Source organism: Pipra filicauda, unplaced genomic scaffold (assembly GCF_003945595.2).
Source record: "Pipra filicauda isolate LSUMZ 115617 unplaced genomic scaffold, ASM394559v2 scaffold297_size1274073_pilon, whole genome shotgun sequence".
Lineage (NCBI taxonomy): Eukaryota > Metazoa > Chordata > Aves > Passeriformes > Pipridae > Pipra > Pipra filicauda.
This window is the reverse complement of record NW_024104417.1, coordinates 986869-1009457: the sequence shown is the minus strand read 5'-3', so window position 1 is coordinate 1009457 and position 22589 is coordinate 986869. Positions and strand designations below refer to the sequence as shown.

The window sequence follows — 22589 nt, the reverse complement described above, 5'->3', positions numbered from 1 at the left end:
TTAGTAGGTACAAGTACACATGGCCCTTTCACCTCGGCTTCTCTGTTTGAAGCAACTTAGAAACACTAACAAATTCCTTCTAAAATAGTCTTGCAGTTAAATAAATTTACCTTGTATACAATGAGACAAGCTAAGCTAAATTCGGCAGAGAGCTCTGTTTTCTGGGAACTGTGGTAGTTTTGTGGCAGCTTCATTAAATATAAAAATTCAGGCTGAAATCTTAAGAAGTTCTTAAGAACAGTAAAAGTTCTGAAGTCTAATGAGCTGGAGAATCAGTCCGTCGAATATGAAATTGAATAACAGGAATTGAATAAAAAAAGCCTCTGCTTTATTAAGATAATACATTTAATTCCTTTTTTGTGGTCCCTGAATTTTCAAAGAGCCTCTTTACTTTCTTGCTGTCTTCTCCTGGAAGCTGTTGGGAGGGTGCTTCATGTTTAGATGGTGGAGATGGGGAGCTCACCCTCAAGAAGGTATTGGAAGAAAACTGAGCTTCTCAAACAGCTTGAGTCCTAGGATATACATGCTAGAGGGATCTGGACAAAATTTAATAACAACTTAAATTTATCACTTGGAACTGCTGGAGTCACTTGGCCTGTTCAGCCTGGAGAAGAGGAGACTGAGGGGAGACCTCATTGCAGTCTACAACTTACTTGTGAGGGGAAGGGGAGAGACAGACATCGACCTCTACTCTGTGGTGACCAGTGACAGGACCTGAGGAAATGGCATGAAGTTGTGTCAGGGGAGGTTTAGACTGGATATTAGAAAAGGGTTCTTCACCCAGAGGATGATTGGATGCTGGAACAGGCTCCACAGGAAAGTGGTCACAGCACCAAGCCTGACAGACTTGCAGAAGTGTTTGGATGATACTTTCCAGCGCAGGATGTGACTCTTGGGAATTGGTGCAGGGCTAGGAGTTGGACTCGATGATCCTTGTGGATGCCTTCCAACTTGGCATATTCTGTGATTCTGTGATTTCACAGTTACTAGGCCATAAGAGTACATAACATGTCATGTCTTTTAGATTCAAGCAGGGGTTGACCATAAGGGCTAAGGGACCTGTAAGCCCCATCTCCAGAAGCCATTCAGGAAGAAGCAAGGCACCGCTAAAGCCACTGTCCACTGCTGCTTTAGCCTTGCTGTTCCCAAGGTTACACCAAAATCTCAACCGCCTGGGGACAAGGACATTACTCTTGCAGGACACATACCTGTGGCAGCCAGTATTAACTGCTAGGGCAGTCCTGGTTTGGTACAGAGGCTGGCATCCAAACACTGCTTCGTCTGAAATATGTTAACTCACTGGAGTGCATCCTGTTGCTATTCAACCACCCTCACAAGGGAAGGACCGAAATATTTATCAGTTATTTGTATGAGAAGTCTTTCTTACGTGTTTACAAATGCAGATGTGAATGATTGTGTTTTGTGGGTTTTTTGTTTGTTTATTGAAAGAAAATAGAAAAAGGAGGGGGAAAGAAAAAGGTAGTGACAAAAGGGAAAGTCTCTATTTGCACAGTGAGCTGTATGTCAAAGATTAAGAGACTGAACTTTCTTCAAGGGTATTTAAGTCTCAAGGGTATTATGTGCCTGCATAGTCACTGTACTGGCTTTAAGTTGGCCTTTCACCATAAAAAGAACTCAAAGTGTGTTTGTCCTGTAAAGAGAAAAATGAAAATCATTGTCAGTCATCTCCTTCAAACACTTTTTCCTCCTCCATCTCTCTACCTGGCTGTTTATTCACAGCAGTGGTTCTTCCAAGTTGAAGAGAAAAATCCAAGAAAGTTTTAATTTGAAAAATCACCTGTTGACACTACTTTGAACTTGTTCCCTCCCACTACTAAAATCAGTGGTGATGTAATTAATTCTTGCAGCGTTGTGCACAACCTGATCCTTATTTTGCAGAGACCTTGTTCTGCAAGGACCTTGCTCTTCAGGGGTAAACAGCCAAAGCAAAACTTCCCTCACTTTCATTCAGAAAAGGAATTTGGAATTCTTTTTTTTTTTACCATGTGAAGCAGTGCTTGCTAGGATAAACACAGATAAAGCAGAGAGGTTATTGGAGCATGTAGGTTCACTAACGTCTTTTACTCCATGACAAAAATGATGGATTTATTGAGATCTTTGTTCCCCAAAGGGAAAGTGGTCATGTTCTTTTTGTCAGTCTTTTGTCTTCAAGATTTTGAAGTAGTTAAAAAAAAAAAGAGAGGGAGAAATAAGAAAGCCTTAAAAGCAAATAAATAAAAACCCAGAGATATCACTCTGTCAGATCACTATTGTAGACCCTGCAGAAATGGGAAAAAGGGGATGCTGGTAATTAAGAGGTAAAATGTAGATAATTTTTTTATAGTATAGTTGATAGATTCTTTAAGAGAATCAATGATCAGGACAGCTACAGAGTAAAGTGAAAGACCACAACAGAGACTCTATACTTAAAATATGTCAGCATGTCCACCTGCAGAGGATCACAGAAATATTACAAAGGGAGAAGTGCCAAAACTGCTGAGTCTACAAGTATAGAGAGAAAATGAATAGGAGAAAGCAGAAGAAGCCTCCACCCTTCTTAAGTTTAGCTAGTGTTTTTAAATCCTCTCACTGACTGTTTCCCTGGTGCTTCTCTAGCAACCTACCCCTCCCACAGATTAGTTAAAGTAATAGACAGTAATTTATACAACTGTAATTCAGATGATGCCTCTTCATTGTCCCAGGATAATCCAAAACATTTTCTTTCTTAGTGGAGCATTAGCTTATGTTGTACAGATATCTACATAAAGGCAGCTTACCAAAATACCCAGTTGGAAAAGCACTGTACACAGAGGTTTAATTAATCTCTATAATTTTAGATAATTTAATAGAGTTGGTATTATTACAAATATGTGAAAACATGAGCTTTTAAGCTTTGCGTCTCACCACCATTATTTCTCTCCCTATTTTATCACAGCTATACTAATGGTTATACCAGAGTAGCCACATCACCTTCTTTCTTCCTCAGACCATACTGTCTGGCGAGACCAGCATGCTTGCCTGAAAGTCAGGAACTCCCCTGGACTCTCACAGACACTGGAGGTGGAGGGAAGAGTGGGCTACATGGGTAACTAGTGCATGCCTGATTTCAGAACAGCAGTTAATAATGAACAGCATGGGTATCTTGTCCAGGACAAGCCTGTGTTGTTTTTGGTTTGGCTTTCCAAAACTGAAGTGAGTTAGGCTGCCATTCTGTAATGCCCTCTACTTCTTTACCTGCTGCATTACTGCCTAGATACTTGAAGATCAAACTAGGTGCAACTGCTCTGGACTGACTTGAAGCTTTGTTTTATACTGAGGCCATTTTTTTAAGCTTCTATGTTATTTTTCCCTTCATTAAGAGTAGACCATGCATTTAAGAACATCTACAGAAAGCTTCAGGCTCTAAAATCTTAAAAATAGAACTGATCTCCTAAAAGTAATATATATTAGTAAAGAAATGGCCACATACTGCGGAATAAGAAATCAATAAATACAAAAATATTTTCTCTTCCTAACTTTCCACTCCATGCCTCAAGCCTCCACCATCTCTTGGGAGCTGTTCTGATTATACTCTTAGGCAATTGCTTTAAAACTTATTAAATTGAGGGTACTAAGTTTTGAAAAATTGTTTTGTCTTTGTCCCACAGTGGAAAAAATATCTCATTAAACATAAAGTCATGACAGAGTAGTGATATCTGTGATTGTCCAGGTTATCAGCTGTAGCAGGAATGGTACCTCTTCCCATGTGGCTGTACTTCACTGTACAAAATGACTGGGCCCACTGGAACAGCTATATCTAATGAGAATATATACCCTGCTATTTGTATCCCATAGTGAAATCAGCTTCTCAAACATACCTTGCAGTTCATGAGTGGAAGTTGCCAAAGTACATATTCTACAGTTCCATTCATTTAATCATTTAAAATAGCATCAGTTCTGCACAGTTTGTGCAGATAATGAGTATTAGGAGCAGTTGCAATCATTGTAATGTCCAACACTTGACACATAGGAGAAGTTTGGAATATTTCCCTAAAAGAAAATTATGAGAACTAAAAATATTGTAATTCAATTCGGGGGGAGCGGTGGGAGTGGAATTAAACCACACTGCTATTTCATGTCTCTTAGATCTTTGTTAACCACATCAGAAAGAGAAAAAGGAGCTCTCTTCTCTTCATCACTGTTTTTAGGTTTGACACAATGGCTCATGGAACATAGCTCTCCCTTAGTTATTCAGTAACTTCTTATGACGATTCCAATTGTACATTCTGTAAGTAACTCATGTTTCTTATTTGCAGAAGATAAAGCTGTTCAATAAAGATTAGGGACTTTGTGGGAGTATTATAAATAGAGACAGGCAAGTACTAAAACACTTCACGCCTTCCTGTATCTGCATAGTGATAAAACAATGGAGAAAATCTACATAGTAACAGGGTAAGCCATCCACTGCTTTCAAATAGCAGGTGAGAGGAATCTTTGGGAACCACCCATGAATAAACAGTCCAGACTTTGTGGAAGGACATGGCTGTTTATTCAGCAGTTCCAGTTTCTCATATGGAAAACATATTCAAGCATCTTGCCTACGCGCAGGTGTTCCAGTTGAAAAAACTTTCATTTTCATTTTTACCTTCATTTTTATAGCTTTAATGATTATTTTAACAGCATAGTTTTCATGACTAAAATCACAGGAAGCTGAATATGTAGATTGGTCCTTAAGTTCACTGAAATTTAGAAGAATTTTTACAAACTAAGATGGGAGGGGTAGGGGATGCCTGGAATCTATGTTGGTTTCCAAGACTTTTGATGTAAACTCCAGCAGTTTCTGCAGATATTTTGCTCTGAGGCTTATGTGTTGATAGATGCCAGAAGTCAAGACAGAGTACAGAGGGAGAAGAACCCACGGAGTTTTTGACTGGAAAGAGTTTGAAAGAATCCTCAAAATTGTTGGTTCCCGGGTTTCAAGTGGACCTAATTACTCTGACGCATATGGCTGAGTCATTTCTGAGCAGCTTCTAGTGCCCAAACGTGGCTATGTGGAGATGCACGAGGACTTAAGAAAGTCTGACCTAGCTTCAGTTTCTAATCTTGCTGCTTCCTCCCCACAACAAAAATGAAAGGCTTAGAAAATAATTCTCTCTTCAGGATAAAAAGAGAGAATTTAAAATTTTGTGGTTTCCCCTATGCCTATCCCAGCTCTGAATTAACTCAGTACTAGTATATCTATGCACAGGCCACACAAAGGAAAAAAGCACAGAACAGCAACGACAGCAATGTCAGCACTGTACATGAGGCAGGGATTTTCCAGGTCATTTTCATCCAGTTCATCACTACAATTTGCTGGTCCAATTCTGCCAAATCAGCAGAAGTACTTCTTAAAAGAAAACCTCGCCCAGTTCTGCACAGGCAGCACTCTAAGAGTTTGCAGGGTTACTAGAACTTTTCATCAGAGATCCATTGTGAATTGCACTTTTAAATAAAGCACACAAGGATTAGAAAATTCTGACCACTGCTGGAGGTATTCATATCCCCAAGGCAATTTATAACAATTGATTTTGCCCAGTTGAAATAACAATATGGTCCTTGCCTATAGCAGGCTGAGACATGAACTGAAGAAATGCAAGGGAAGTTGTGACCAACAGACATAGTCATTTCTCATTTGTAGAATGATTGATGTATACAAAAAAAATAAGTAAGCAGTTTTGCCTATTGATGGCCTAGTGGACAAAAGAATGCCTGGAATTAAATAATGTAAAATAGTGGGAGAAAAGAATGAAGTAAAATTGAGGAATATTTAATTTCGTGCACTTAGACAACACTTCAAAAATCCATTTAAGAGTACCTTGTACTGCCCTTAGTCCTGCTGAAGGCAAAGTAGAATGAATTATTATTCCATGAAAGCAGATACAGTCTAGCTCTTATTCAGATGAAGAAAAACAGTTCTTACTGGGACAATCTTTGGTAATCACAGAAGCATACAAAACTTGAAAGACCTTGACTTTCAAAGTCTTTTAGGGCTTTCCATTCCCCTGCCCTAAGGGAGAAGCAACCATATCCATTTAAATCTTGTCGAAGAGTTCTTGCCATCCTTAAGCTCCCTCAAAGCAGTTCCATGGTCTGCCCAGATAATTTACTGTCCTCCTAGCCAAGTCTCTTCATCAGGAGACTGTTGCAGGTATTTCCTGGGTGGAAGGAGGAACAGCTGGAGGGCAGAAAGAGGCAGCCCACCTGCAGACCGCTGCAGGGAGCCCTGGTGACTTAAAGGTGGGCAGCCCTTCTCACCCTCATGGTCAGTCCAAGCCTGGCAGCACACAAGACTGCCAGAGAAGTTGCTCATAAAATAGTCTCTCTGGGTTAACACAACCATCACTGGTTCAGAAAAATACTGAAACACTACACACCTGCCTGTGTCTGCATAGTGATAAAACAATGGAGAAAATCTGTGTGGTAACCGGGTAAAGCATGTGGTAGTTTCAGATACGAGGTGAGCTGCTATGTCTTTGTTTCGTACAAGATGCTTTGAAGGAGACGCCTTTCCAGAAGCACAAGAGCTCTCTGGAAGGCATGTGGTATATATCATGTTTCTTTTAAATGGGTGCTTGGCCACGTTAGAAAAATCTTGCCCATTAACTAAAGCATCTACTGGGGACAAGAGATCCTTGAGGGAAAATTTAGCCTGCGGGAGGAAGTAAATATCAACGTGGGAGAGCTAGAGTCAAAGGAAAATTAACAGCAGTGTGTGACTCTGCCTTCACATGCAGGAAAAATGCCTCTGCTTTCTTTTTTGCATAGTGTGTCTAGCCTGCAACCCATGCTTAGACTAGACTTCCAGCTTGTGTCTTGCCTCCATATCCATTTAAAATAGAGCTCTGAAGATCATTATCCTTGCCGTGCACACTGGCTGCAATCTTCTGCTGACGTCCCCTGTGGGTAACTCCTTTCCAAATGATTCTCTGACCTTGTAATGTCTTTTTAGTTATCCCCTCTACCTACACATATCCTGCCACTGACTTGAAACAGGCAGATTGATTCTAACTTTCAATGTTATCAAACTAATTCTGGGATCTGAGAGCTGGACAGTAAGGTCTAAACACAATGGAAACAGCCATTCACATAAAGTTGCTCCCTTCAAAAATCCATATCTATGGTGAAGCATTATGACTAGAACTGACTGCAATTGAGTCTGATTGATAGTATCATTGCGTCTGACAGTATCTCATGACACCATCACTAAAACAGGACTTTTCATTCACTGAAAATGAGCTCTGATCACCATGTGAAACTGTTGCCACAGTTTCCATCCCATACTCTCATCGTTATTAGAAACACTGAATGTGTTCAGGGTGCTAGCTAGGACGTTGAACTTCATCAACATTACAGTTCATTTCTTTTTATACTTCTACATTCTGCTGTAGAAAAGTTTGCTTATAATGCCACAAAATTTCATAGAGGACACCAAATGGTGTTTTCTTGCATTTATAATCTAAAATCAGTTTCAGAAATGCAAGCATCACACAAAAAAATCTCTTTAAATAGGTTCTAAATATTGTCTCTTCTCTAAAAACTATTGCTGCAGTGGACATGCCTTTCTGCCAAACTACATGTTCTTCCAATCATTACCAGTTTTGCTTTTACCTAAAAGCAATACTTGTTCTTGTGGTAACTCCATTTTTTTGTACTCAGCTTCCTCCTCTACAATACTCTATGTGATCCCGTTTGTAAGGTGCTGCTCCTCTTGGGACATGGCCTGTGTCTTTGTCATCTTAATTCTACCATGAAGTTAAATATCACTTTTATTTTGATGCCAGCTATCATGCTTTCAAACTCTTCCATTCTATGCTTATCTTGACCAAGGAACTGTATAGCTTTTTTTGAGTTTTCAACCTTTCAGCTGAAAGAAGCACCCTCCAGCTCAGCATGCTAGAATATATCAGCCACATTTACTTTTTTAGCACATGGAAGAGAGGGAGGCAATGCGACGTGGGGCACCCAACACACATTAAAACCCTCTGACAGCTTTTCGCAGTCACTGCCATCGGTATGAACACATCAAAGCCAGAGGTAACAAGCTCAGATGGAATACAGTAGCACACAGCTCAGTCTGGATGCTAAAGGTCCATCTGATAGTTTGTGTCATCATCTGTTCAGATCTCCACTAATGTAGCCACGTTGGTCTTGGCAGATTAAAAGTGAGACACTGATATGAAATTAGATAAACTATAGCTAGAAAAATAGTGGCAATCCAGTGAAAAATCTGGTTCAACATGTGTATGATACAGTTAAGGTAGAATAGAACACTAAAACGTGGGGAAAGGCAAAATTCAGGCCCAAAATATTTAAGTGCAGCATGATGCATCAGTTCAAATTTAACAGCTATTAGAGAGCTACCACTCCTCCCTGCTGGTATTAATTTTTATTATCCATTTAATTTTCACTTGCATATGTAGAAATATGCTAATCCTTATGTTGTCCCCCATGTCTCCCACTGTGAATCATTCATAAAAAACTGACTACCTAAAGTCTTGAATAAATCCTTTAAATGTGCTATTTCAGAACTTGCATTACTTGCCTAATTAGTATTCGTACACTGCTTCAATTAAAATCCAAATCTGTCCATTATTAGGTTATCACAAAGGTTAACAGCTTAATTCACTCATATCCAACCATTCAGTGCTGCCTAATATAATGTGACATTCTACTACTAATATTGTAGTGTTTAGATCTATGTGGAATAACTGCAAATGTAATGATTTTCATACAGTGCAGTGGACCTGAATCAATAATTCTGCTAGCTGATGATCTGGCCTCCCATGTTCCAGGTTTTCTTTACTTAGCCTGCAATGTGTGACCAGACCCCATTAGATTGTCCATTTAGCATACATCAACACTTATACTATAAAAGTATGATTTTATTAATATGTCCTTGAAAAACTAGCTATCAGAAAATTATTTAAAATTTATTCTAAATAAAATCCTGGAAAAGACTCCTAGGTAGTCCTAGAACTTCTTTTACTGGGAAAGGTTATTCATGGTTTAGTGGGATTGAAATTTTCCTTTGCAACGTACTCACTATGAGCTACTGTTGTTTGCCTTTTGAAACAAAAATGCTAGCTTGGGAATGCTGTCTTTTATTTAAAAATAAAAAAATGAAGTGCAGCTGACAAAGTTCAGATAATTGGACAGAGCAGCAGAGCTTAAACACTGTATTCAGCATAGTGACATGTGACATCTTTTGAAATCTCCATAGGGTCTTTTAGCTTACAGTGAGCCATTGCAGAATCCTGGACTGATGCAGAATAAAGGGTTTGCTCTTTCAGGCATGCACCAATTTCCAATAATACAGTTATTTTTTTGGCTTCCCCTTTATACTAGATCAATTCATATTCTACTTGGTAAACATACATGTTTTTGCTAACCCAGTCCAGAATCCAAGTAATGCCACAACTCTACAAAAAAAAAAAGTTCAAAGCCAGAAAAATGTGTTTAGTGGAGCATCAGTATGGTCTGCCATTACAGTAGACTATTCTCATTAACACATAATAAACCTGAGACTGGTAGAAAGCCAATAAACCAGGAATGGGGGAAATGGGTGCTAAAAATGAGACCCCCTGGAATAGATAGAACAAAAGACCAGCAGCAGGCTTCCTGTCACACAATATCTCTAGTAGTCCAGGTTCTTAGGGATCTGTATAGCCTGTGATTAAAACACCTACTAATCAGGTTTAAGGTTTAAAGTATTAACTGTTAAGTTTTAAAGACCATTTCTTGGCTAGGATAATTTACTGTCTTGCCCCATTCCTAAAGTGCGAAGACCAACTAGGGGCAGCCTCTTGTTTCACTCTGGTTTTCTGAACAGGATGGAACTGAAGGGAGTTAAAAAATTTAATTCATTTCCATCTTCTAATGTGAACGGCTCCATTTCTATCCCTGTATTGAGCCCAGTACAATTGGTTTAATTCTCAAGAGAGACTAAATGCCAAACTTTACCAAGTGTTAATCTAAAATTACTGGCCAGCTGAACCAGCAGTGATGTTTAACAAGCTATGCATTTTGCAGCAACCTGATGACATTCCAAATAACAGACTAATCAGGCTCATAGGCAGATTTCACTTTACCCTCAGCAGGAACATCATGTAAAGCCTTTGAATTTTTGCTTAGTAAGTGAAATAAAGTTGAACTCAGTCAAATCTGCATCTCACTTGGCTGAACAATCTCAAAAAAAAATCATCTTGATCAAGCTAAGACATCAAGAAGCTCAGTCAGCCTTCTGATGCAATTGAAGGCTCTCAGAGATGTCAGTTTTCCATTGTGGAGGGCAGACAAGCTAAAGATGGAGACAACACATTTAAACGACAGTAAGAGCTGTCATTTATTAAGGAATTATTTTATTAAGGAATTAATTGTTTTATTAAGGAATTAATATTTATTGCCTAAACAAGCAAATACACTAAAAGAGAGAAAAGTATCCTGACAAGCTGGAAAGACTTGGTAGTCTTGTGGTGGCTGGTTAATACATAGTTGTGCTGTCTCCAGGAAATAAATGGATTGTGTCATATGTTCTGTGTCCCAACTTCTGTGGTCATATTTTGAAATATCCACCCCTTTTCTCTCTTCCCTGACAAAAGAAAAAAAACCTCCTTCTGCTTTCCTGACTCCATAGCTAGATTTTGACCCCATCATGATAAATGCGGCTAGCAATGCTCTGCCTGTCCTGAAGAAGGCTCTTTTTCACAACGATAAAGGAAAAACACAGGTATATGGCTTTTCCTTGAGCTGTGTTTTTCCCCTGACTGGAGCACCATGTTTTCTAAATCCGACTGCTTAACAGCTTATATACGTTCATGTTGCATAAATTATGGTGGGGAGGTTAAATTTAAAACAGGATGTAAACAATTATATATGTAAATGAATAAATGAAAGGTGGAAAGTCGACCAAGAGTCAGGATAAATGCCGAGAGTTTGGTGCAGAAAAAAATATGTAGCCCTGAATAAAACCAGCAAACTAAGTGATTATCATCTTAAAAATCTTTAAGAAGAGCCTCAAAGGCTATGAATTCTGTGCAAGGAGACAGCAATGGAAGCATAGCAGTACACGTACTGAAGAAATGTATTGTGAGAAAATGCTTTCTGCAGCACTGGCAACAAATCTGAGGCATTTCTTTGAGACACTCCCCTATTTGGTTAAATAAGGATAAATTAACAGAAATGTAATGTAGTGATAAGAAGCTCCTGAAGGAAGACTGAGGACTTGATTCGCCGAGTCATTACACTTGCACCAAGTTGGAGTTCGTGCTGATCTGGAAAAGACAATGATTAGGGGAGACAGAGACTGGACGGACCTCCTAGTTCAGTGCTGGGACAAAGAAAGCACCAGCAAAAATTCAGAAGTCACTGTCTGTTTAGATACTGACAGCTACACAGACACACATCTAGAAGCACTGTTACATAAGACACTGACACATCCTATAAAGTTTTATTGTACTGTTTCTTCATGGAAGTGTCTGTCTCATACAGACACAGAAGTAAGCATACAGAAACCAATTGTAGAGCAAGTTGTAGGCATTGCTCCTAGGAAGCCATTCCATTATAAATAATTTAACATAACTTCAGGTTTTTTCCCATCTCCAGAAGTCATTCTAAAAATAGTAGGACGTACATTTCAAGTACAGTAAATTAAAAAAAAAAAAAAGAATAAAAAAAGAGGAAAGGTGAAGTTGCTCTACATTTAACAGAATCTGTGCTTCTCTTTCCTGTGCAAGTGTAAGCAAAATATGAGCAAAGCCAATGGCACTGACCTTCCTATTGCCACAGGGAGAGAAATGGATTCTTGACAGTCTCCAGGGCAAAACAAGGGAGACCTTGCAAACATCTCTCTGTAGGGGCTCTAAACAATAGCAAAGATTCTTTCCCAGGGTTGAATTTCTCTATTCCTTTGGCACACTTTCATGAAAAGGTTGGGTTCTTTGAGGTATCTGCAATGTGCTTGCATTCAAAGCATTAACATGCCTATTAGCTCTGTACCCCCAGCATACTTTTATTAGTATTAAAGAGTGATTATAACTCGGAAAAAAAGAGGATCTTGGAGATGAAATACTGGACTGAAGAAAAGCAGGCCTCAAGGTTCTCACGTCTTCTCATGGCACTTCAGGCAAGCAACATGCATCACATTTCTATTACACATGTACGCTTAGTTTGTAAGATCTTTGAATAGAGATGATTTCTTTCCTTGCATATGTAGGTATAGAATAGCAGCACTGTGGAGCAATGGCCTCAGCCAGAATGCCTTGGAATGCCTTCCAGTTACACACTAAGTATTTTAGCAACTATGAGAAGGCTAATTTTGCAGCCCCCTTTATTAATAAAAGTATTTAAAACATTATATGGCAAATTTCCTTTTTTATTTTTTGAGAATACTGAACACTTAAGTGCATGATCTTTGCTGCGTTGCCTCTCAGTTTCCCACACACAAGCACGTATTTCTTTGCCCATATGCTATTGATTTCCAGTTATGTGGGGCATAACACTTCTTCACATCTTTGATACTCTTGAGATGAAACTACCATCAGCAAGCAGGTTGTGAGACCCTCAGCATGTGCAATTAAGAGTTTGCTGTCAACAGCTGCAAAGGCTGCTGTGTTTGGATACAACTGTGGAGCACAGGGGTATTTTTAATTACCTAAAAGAAATAAAGTAAGACTGCATTCAAGATCTCAACAACTTTAAATATGCCAAATGAAGAAAGCTCAGGGGAAAAAAAGGATGTGTTGATTGTCAAACTGTTATAGTAATTGAGATTAAGTGCTACTTTGAACATTATATTGAAAGTGAATGGGTGTACTATTGTTAGTAGGCACATTCCCATACCATCTCAGTAAACAAGTTACATACCTATTTTCCGTTGTCAACCACTTCCAACCCAAAGGCAGAACATAGATTTAGTCCCATCAGCTTCAGATTGATTCAGTGCTACATCACCATGAAGTACCACAGGATGCCTGCACTCCTCCTCTCTGTCCTGGACTCATCTCATGCAAATTCATGTGAAAGTTGTGGACAGATGTTCTCCCTTTCCAGAACACACCTACACTTGGAAATGGTGGCAGAGGACTATTAGAGAATTGCAGGAAAGACAAAAATTTGGCTGCACAAAGATGCTGTAAATTGTGACACCTATATATACAAAAAGCTTGGTAAATTATTCCAAATGTGTTATCTGTCTAGTCCCTTGCAGTGCTTCAGCTATATAATCTAAAAAACCCTGCTGTCTTTTTAAGCCAGGTATTAGGCTAACTTTTCTCTGTGCAAAAGAATCCACTTTATTTTAATGTGTTATGCATGAAATCGACTCCTTCACATCAAGGATGCAAAAGCTTGATGGTGGTGCAAGACTCATGTAAGTAAATGACCTGATCTAAACCACACAGAACTACTCCTGCCTTTTCCAGTAAGCTTTTCCCAGGTACACAACTGCACACCAGCATCCCCAGCATGGTATAGGAAGCTTGTATTTCTGAAAAATTTTAGGATTAGTATTATGGAAGTCTGTAGAGTGAATTATTCTTGCTGCATGGAGAGAAAGCATATGCAATAATTCATATCGTTTTTAAACACTATTTTCCTTATTTACTAAATAAAAGCCTGCTTATCCCTTTGGTATGTGTACAGTTGTGTTTCTATTTACCACTGCCCATTTCTTTCATAACTTCTGCTCTGTCTAAGAGTTTGTTAATGGGCAGGCCAAATATGCTGCTTTAATCAGTTCTGTGAATCCTGGGCTCTGCACTTGAAATCATTGTCCATATCCAGCAAGGGCTGGATATCCATATTCAGCAGAAACTGCAGTTATTCAGCAATTCTGTTGAATAAAAATGGGGCAAATAGGCCAAAGTAGTGAAAAATGTTGTTTATGTCGGGCTAAACTCTGCTCAGCTACACAAGGTTATTCATATTTGAAATGCACAGAACTGGCCTTTTGTAGCAGTTGCGGTTCATCTCCTATAATAGCAATGGGAAAAAGAACAAAGTCCATCAGCACTAAAAATATTTTAATAGGACTAGGATTACATTTAATTGCCTCATTTTTAAAGATCAGTTTATCAAATCCACTGTCTTAGTACCAGTTAAAACCCAGCCATCATGCCTCTGGCTCTTCAAAATAGCGAGAGAGCATTTTTTTCACATGTTAAGGCAGGCAGAAGCCATTTCTACTTTACCTGGGATAAAACACACGTGAGATGTGCTGTTCCTTGGCCACTTCTTTCAACCTCACCTGGGAACACTTGTGGCTATTGGAGTGTTACTATTTATAGGAAAGTAAACAGCCCCAGATGTAATAAGCGTAAGAACCTCCTTTGCCTAGTTCTCAAGGGGTAAAAGTGAAGATTTAATCAGTCTTTACACTTATATATTTTTTAAATTATTTAACTTTTATTACTGTTGCACCATTTATACAATTACATATAATTTCAATGCATCCATTGTACATTTTGTTTTTTCATTTGTTTTCCAATGAGTGTGTGTTGGTGTCTGTGACACAGAATGGAAGAGAAACTGGAACTGCAATGAACGCAGACTTTTTCATTTCCACTGACCAATAAACAGAACTACAGGTGCACCCAACCACGGACATGCATTAACTCGTCATGAGAAATCTAGGTAGGCTAAGTAGGATGAGAATGCTTTTTACTCCCAAAAAATATTTGGAGAGGAAGAATTGGAGGATTGGCATTGAGAAATATGTGGACAGCTAGGTGGGTTTTGTCTGAAAGTTGGCATTCATCCACTGCATAAAAAAAATATCAAAATAAGAAAGGCTGTAAATAATTAAAAAAAAAAAAAAGAAAAAAAACACAGAAAATACTGCTTTCATAAAGATCTAATTGCCTTGGCACAAACCTAGTGGGCAGAATCCAACGCATCACTCCCAAATCCCATTACAGAACAAAAAGAAGATTTTGATACACTGGTGGAGTGCATTTACAGCAGTTCAGATACAAAAGATGTGCTGTACTTTCAGACATCCATTTATTTTACTTTTTTTTTTAATCCAGGACTTGTGTCAAGTTAGCAGAAAGTATATTAGATATTTCCCCACAAAAATACTATTTGGATTCTCCCCCCTCCCTCCCTCCCAACTTGATGGGACATCCTTTTCATTTTATCTTTTTTTTTTTCTCCTTCTTTTCTGGGCAATACATATTTGTTATTTCAGATCTGAAACGAGTTAGTATAGCTGAAAAAATAAAAAAAAGACACAGGTTGTTTTAAGTGGTTGTTTCAACAGGCTGTCCAATTTAATCTTGCGCTGCTATGGTTTGATCCGAATTAGTTGCTGGAACTTCAGAAGGTTTCGCTTCCTCTGGCGGGGCTGCAGGGTCTGAGGCCTTAGCAGTCGAACTAGGTGCTGCTGTTGTCACGGGCTCCTTGGAAGAAGGCGCAGCCTCGTTGCTGCTAGGTTTTGAGTCTGAAGCTGGGGCCACTTCACTTTTAGTTTCTTGGGCTGCAGGCGTTGCGGGAGCCTCAGTCTTTTTGGCTTCCCCTTCCTCTTTGCTCTTGTCATCTGCTTTACTGGGAGCTGTGGCTTCTGAGGGCTGGGAAGCTTTTGCATCGTTGCTAGGCTCAGAAGTTTTGGATGCTTCACTACTGGCAGCGGGAGCAGAGGCAGCAGTTGGCTCCTCTTGCTTGGGTGCCTGTTCGGTGTTCTTCTGTGGCTCTACTTTCGCATCAACAACAGACTCCGACTTCTCAGGTTCTGGTTTCTGTGTTTCTTCCTGGGTCACTGTTTTCTCCTTCTCTCCTTCTTTTTCTTCTGTCTTATTGGCAGCGACCTGAGTATCCTTTTCACCCTTCTCCTCCTTGTTGTTCTCCTTCACTTCTGTGGTCTCTGTGGTTTTCTGGGCATCCTCAGCCTCTTTTGGAGTCTCCTCTTCTTCAGTTGCTGCTCCTTCAGCCTTCTTGTCTTTGTCTTTAGCTTTTTCATCATTGACACTGTATCCCTTCTTCTTCTTGCTCAGTTTGCCTCCCATGTTGGAACTCTGTAAAGAAAAAGAGAAAGAGGTGATTACACAAAGCTCAGCAATCTTCACTGAGAGAATCAAATCCAGATCAGCTGAGGTGCTAAAGAAAGATTGATGCTGGTTCCTGAAAAGGAGACTACATGAGGTTTAAGATGTTATCAGCTGAAGGCACTGATGCTATGGAGCTCCACTCCTATTGAGCTTATGTCCTGCTCAGCCATGCAGCACTTCAGTCAGCAAAACCCCTTCTGCCACATCCCCTTATGAACAGTCCTCTGAACAGCTCTAACCCTGGTTATAAGACAGTGGGGGGAAGAGGATGGAGTAACAAGATGATCGAGGACACAATCTTTTGTGTCCTGAGAAAGGATGGAAGTTGAAAAGAAAACATATTTATATTCAGATTGCACACAAACTGAATCTAACTGTCAGTCTTGGCATTCACACCTGGTTAACACAGAGCCCGCTATCACTTTAGCAAAGGCCATGAACCATCTTTTCATTCAGGTTTGGAAAACTCAAAGGAAATCCAGAGTCAGTGGGAAGGCTAATGCATAAAACTGTGTCTACTCCCTACATCTCAGTGCCTATTACCCTAACAGCCAGCTCCCACAGTAGATACAGCCTATGTGGAGGGCTGATGGTACCCAGAGGCCAGGAGTATGTGCCTCCCTCACGCAGAGGGATGTGGGCACCAACCTTCAGATGCCCCAGAAGCAAGACCAGCTCCCATGCAGAGTTCCACTCAGCCCCACAGCTCCCACAGGTATTGCCCACATGAAGTCCTACATTCCCACACACAGCAGGATGGGAAACATGGAACCTGAAGCACAGGAAGACTGTGACCACTCCATAAGACAAAAGAAACACGTACAGGTATTTCTGACCACAAGCCTACATGTGGCATGTGACATGATGCAATAAAAAATGTGAGGAAAAGAGGAGGGTATACCTTGTAGCCCCTGCTCACAGTTTTCAAGCATGGCAAGCCATCAAGTACACTGTTCAGTTATTTAAAAGAAGTTGAGCACGTGTATAACCACATCAGTATTTATATACTCTTTATCTGGGAGTCTTAACTAAGAATATACAAAATCTTTCACAGTACTTCAAAGCAAACTTTGTCTACTAAAACAGGAGACCCAGTTATATTGGTTCATTAATGAACATGAAAACCTCTATGAATGGCTGAAAAAATACATTTCTGGTATTAAAGAAAATATATAAGGAAAAAACATTTCCATGTTTCATGCTCTTTGAAATTAGGAGGAGGTGACTATTTTAAAAGAACTCTCAAACAGATGTTTAATGTAAGAACTTCTCCAAGGGAGATGAATCATTCTAATTTTCTGGTTTGTACAGGTAGATAGAATTATATAGACTGTATATTTTTCACACACTTGCTAAAATCCTGAGTACAAACCTGCAAAAATTCATATGAGCACGCATAGAAGGCTGAATAATAAATAATATTACATACCACTAAGAACTAGCTGCCTCTCAGTAGATTTTCTGTTATCACAGATACAAGCCCCAGGCAGAGCCCAACAGCAGACTATCCACGTGTCTTGGGGAAAAACGAGATATTATGGTCAGCAGAGATCTTTCTGACTTCAGCTTTCAAAAAGAGTAACAATTTGCAAATACTGTTGAAGCGTTAGCACACAGCCCTGCAGAATGGTAATGTGATGTTACTGAAACACTACTTTGTTGTCTGAAATTTTACAGAGAACAGCAATAAAAGGATTAACTTCCACAGAGACACAGCTGAGCAATCTAATCTCTACCTTTATGACAAGAGATTTTAGGTTTTTCGGTATTTAGGGCAGGCTACGGACATTAGTTTGTTATCTGACAAATTTACAGTCTTCTTGATTACTCCATAAATATTGCCCAGATTATTGTTCATGTACAGTTGTAACCAAATACTTTGAAAGGGCTTTTGCAAATCAGCAGGATTGGAGATTTATGCTGAAGTCATGTGTGTATCCCAATTTGTAATCCCTAATTAAATCCGTATTTGTTTTCCAGCAAAGCCCAGGTACTGTGAACCTAATTTCATTTGCTGTGTCTTCTGTATTTTTTAAGATTTTGCTCTTTCATGGGTAGTAGTAACTCCCTACAATTTATATTTCCTTCCACAAAAATATTTTAATCTCAGATACAGCTGGATACAAAATGTGTATGCCAAAGGATCTTTAAGAAGCATGCATATGAGAAATGTGCTCCCAAACTATGAAAAGAAATATGCACTGTCATTGTTTGGAGGTATACTGTGAAATCTCTGTGTCTCAATCTGCATCACAGCCAGCTCTAGATACTAGAGTAGAAGATGGGGAAGAGATTCCGAGACTGTCATTACGGTCTATTAGTAAATATTTACACTTAAAAATGGACTGCCACCTTCCAACATAGTTTCAACTCCTTTATTACACAATAGATTCACTCTTTGTGACACTGAATCTCACATCTCCCTATTAAAAAGCTGCCTAGATCATCATGATAACAGCTATGCCAAGCTATAATGCAGAAGCACAGCAACCACTGAGGTCATAGCCCAGGTAGCAATGTTACAATGTCCCTTTCCCTCTATATCTGAATTACAAGCATTCCTCCTCCTCCTCCCCCCAGCCTTCTGATAACATATCTGGGCTCCCCATCACCTTCTCCAGAAACAGCCCCCATAAAAACAGATACTGATCTCATCCCTGTCCCACTTTAACTATGCCTGAAGCACAGCTCTGAACCATCCAGCACAGGGTCTCAAGGTGTAGCAGATACAAAGTAGACCTTAAAAAGTATTCTAAAATTAAAACCAGCTATACCTGTAAGAAGACCGGCATGTGGATCAAGATGCTTAAACATCTCTGTGACTGTGCTGGGTATTCTTGAAAGGCTAATCTTGCCTGGTACTAAATGAAAGTGAATCTCAGTGAAATGTTTCCCAAGTGAAAGAGACAGCAAAATCTTGAAAGAGTACAGATTTTTTTTCTCCCCCCACACCAAATGACTAAATTCTTAAAAAAAGGAAATAACCCACTCTGTCCCGAGAGACTGAGTGGGTTGAGACTGATGGCCCTGTGTTTGTTGCTCAGACTCTTCCACTCCTCCTGCATTCAGTCTCATAATCATTGCATTCACCTTGTGAATTACAGATCCAGGACAAAAATTTGTCTAAACTATTTCCCAGGCAGGCTAAACCACAGTATGTCTTCAGTTATTTGCACTGCCATTGACACATATAGGTTTTGAACTCTCTAGCAGCTACTGAGTGCAATGCTCTTTGTAGCAAGCATGTACCAAAGGAAGATCCTTGAAAATTTTGGTTCTGAGCACCATTCCTATAAAATGGCACAGCATTTGATGTATATGCCTTCCTACTACTGGACAGAAAAAGCTCTGGAGAGAAACACTCTTAAAGCAGATTTCATATAAGAAGTTGCAATATATCATTAATCTTCAGGGAACTTTGATGAACTAGTTGGCAGACTGGTGCTTCAGAAGAGCAAGGTTAAATACAATACTTGGAAGTTATAATAGACTTTATCTGCTTCTCAGGCTGCTCCATATTCTTTGTATTTCTTTTGTCATGGAAGAATAAACAGATCCAGAGATCACTGTGGAGGAATTTTGCAACAAGAGCAAGGATTTCTTCAGTTTCTAAGAGCTGCTGTACATTCTGCTCATCCTGAAGTTTCCATTCTTCTGCAGCAAGCAGGAACAGAACCAGAGAGCTTGCACAGGTATCTTTCTTATTGTACAGAATAAATAATCAGCTTCTCTTTGGATTACAAATATGTTTACAGGTCAAATGGAGCATGTGAAGCAGTTTGAAATTTGAATATTAGTAATAATCGGGTTTTCCTGGGATAATAGTCTCAAAAAAAGATTTAATGTCCATAATGCCATAATGCAAGAGAAAGAAGAACTCTCAGACCATTTCAGATTTTCCATCTGAGGACTTAACTGATCTGATGGACATGAGTCCCTGGAACACTGGCAGCATAAATTTGTACTGCTTGTGAAAAGATTATTATTTTGAAGTTTTATACTTCAAATTGTGCTTCTGTATTGAAAAAATCCCTGGAGTTAAACTCTTACTGTCTCTTTTGTCAGTAAAGATTTGTCCACCCAATAAGTTTTCTTATGTGCTTATACATTTCTAAACATTTCTTTTAGCATACGCTGTCACATGCCATTAAAGAGTCTGACTATTACAAGAATGGACTTGCTATCACCCTCACTCACAGTAGTGACAGCAGGGCATCAAGAAAGGACAAACATGCAGATACCACCTGTGTGTTACCTCAGTCTGATTGCCACAGTTAAATTTCCAAAGCTCCTGTTCACCTTCATGTGAAGTGTGGGGAGTTCAGCCCACCTCCAGAAAAACCGGTTCAGGAAGACAATAGATATCTTCTGAAATTCCACTGCCTTCAGCACAATGTAGGCACGTGCGGTGGGTCAGGCCAAAGTAGCCCTTGCACAAGCCTGTTCCCAGGCATGACTTATCTCATATTGCCTGCAGACAAGTGCTGTAAAATGCACATCCCTCCCAAGACAGAGTTTCAACACTCCAAATCAAAGGAAATACTGATCCCAGAAAGTGCCCCATCCCCCATCCACTGAAAATAAATAGAAATATCTTGAAGAAGCCATTAGATCTCTATGCCTCACTGATTCACCCTACACCTTCGTTAAAACAAAACAAAAAGTAGAGAAAGATTTTATAAAAGGGTATATATGGGAAGTTAAGGAAACAAGGAATCTGCAAATACAGTTTTCAAAAGATTTTCTAAAACTTTTATGAAACAAAAAAACCCCAAACTTACTATTTCTCAAACTATGCAGTACAATTTCATGCTTCCCATTACATATACTCTTGCATTATGGTATTATGGACACACACTCAGAGACATCCCTACCTCACCAGGCAAGGTCAATCAGTTTTCCAGGTTAATCTTAGGAAATGTCTGTAGCGTACCCTAAGATAGAATTAGACTCACTAGCTTTCCTTTCAGCAATAAAGCCATGCTTTCCTGTTCTCTCTCAATTATCCTCACAGATCCTCCTTTTCCTCTGATTTTACTTGGAATTAACAGAACAGCAATACTAGGGGGAAGGAAGGGGAAAAGTAAGATGACGGAAGGAGCGAAGGAGACGGGAAGGGGGAGAGTGGGGGAGGGGGGATGGGAGGGGAGGGGGGTCGGAGGAGAGGAGGGGAGAGGGAGGGGAGGGGAGGGGAGGTGAGTGGGCGGGGATTGGCGGGGAGTGCGGGTTAGGGGAGGTGAGGGTAGGGGCGGTGAGGGGATGGCGAGGGGCAGGGACGGTAGGGGATTGGATGGTAGTGATGGGAGGGGGTGAGTGGAGGTGCTGGTAGGGAGGGGCGGGGAGGTTAGGGAGTGTGTGGTCTGGTACTTGTTATGGCGGAGGTTGAGTGGGGGGATGGTGAGGGGAGTTTAGTTAGGGTCGTGAGTGGAGGTGAGGGTGATTGGCTGGGAGTATTTTCGGTGCGGTGAGTGGAGGGCTTCTTTTGCTTTGCTGGTCTTGTCTTTGCTTGGCTTGTCGGGTCTTTTAGTTGCTTGGCTTTTCTTTTCTTTTCTTTTCTTCTTTTCTTTTCTTTTCTTTTCTTTTCTTTTCTTTCTTTTCTTTTCTTTTCTTTTCTTTTCTTTTCTTTTCTTTTCTTTTCTTTTCTTTTCTTTTCTTTTCTTTTCTTTTCTTTTCTTTCTTTTCTTTCTTTTCTTTTCTTTTCTTTTCTTTTCTTTTCTTTTCTTTTCTTTTCTTTTCTTTTCTTTTCTTTTCTTTTCTTTTCTTTTCTTTTCTTTTCTTTTCTTTTCTTTTCTTTTCTTTTCTTTTCTTTTCTTTTCTTTTCTTTTCTCTTCTCTTCTCTTCTCTTCTCCTTTCCCCTTTCCCCTTTCCCCTTTCCCCTTTCCCCTTTCCCCTTTCCAGTTTCCTTTCCTTCCCTACACTATCCTCTTGCTTTGTGTTCCTTGTGCTTCAGAGCAGTGATGGGAATCAGCTCTGCTACAGTCAGGCAGGTTGTGGTGCTGGTGCGAGGGAGGCAGCAGGAAACACACACTCGACCAACTCTCCCTTCTGAAGAGGTGGCTGGGCCGGCACAAAGCTGTGCCACGACAGGCTGAGCACCTCATGCAAAGCCACCCCTGTTGGGCTATGAGCAGCACATCGCTTGCACATGGCAGCTGCATGGACCCCATTGTAACAAGATGCTAGTACACGAGATGCACACAACAAAACATACCCTGGTTGTTTCTTAATGCTATGCAATTTGCTGTGGTTGTTGCTGTGAGACACACAATAGCAAACTGAGAATATATCAGCTTGGCACTTGTGCTGTTTCCTTCACAGACCACAGATAATTTTTAATCCTTCCCTCCGCATGTTCACAATCCTGTAACTACTGTGTCTCCCTTCTTTCCTCCAAAGCCATGTGAATCTCAAGATTTAGCAAAGGGGAATAGAGTAAAAGAACAGTAAATGCTTAAAACATAGAAATTGTGCTCACTTGATTTCCTAACCTTGATCTTTAAAAGGCAACAACTCCAGTTTTGAGACTGA

The 22589-nt window shown here is 39.8% G+C and overlaps 1 protein-coding gene across 2 annotated transcripts in view; it reads right to left on the bottom strand.

Annotated features, from left to right (window-relative positions):
- Nucleotides 1–14399: 14399 nt before the first annotated feature.
- BASP1 (brain abundant membrane attached signal protein 1) overlaps nt 14400–22589 on the bottom strand; it is a 53227-nt gene continuing 45037 nt past the window's right edge. The window contains exons 1-2 of one of the 2 annotated variants that reach the window (XM_039383056.1): nt 17491–17514; nt 14400–16028 (exon numbers count right to left, since the gene is read on the bottom strand). In XM_039383056.1, coding sequence (XP_039238990.1) covers nt 15288–16019 — 732 coding nt within the window. In that variant the 5' untranslated portion in view covers nt 16020–16028; nt 17491–17514 and the 3' untranslated portion in view covers nt 14400–15287. Of the gene's footprint in view, nt 16029–17490; nt 17515–22589 lie in introns of those variants that run through there. The other variant, XM_039383055.1, reaches the window with a different exon arrangement.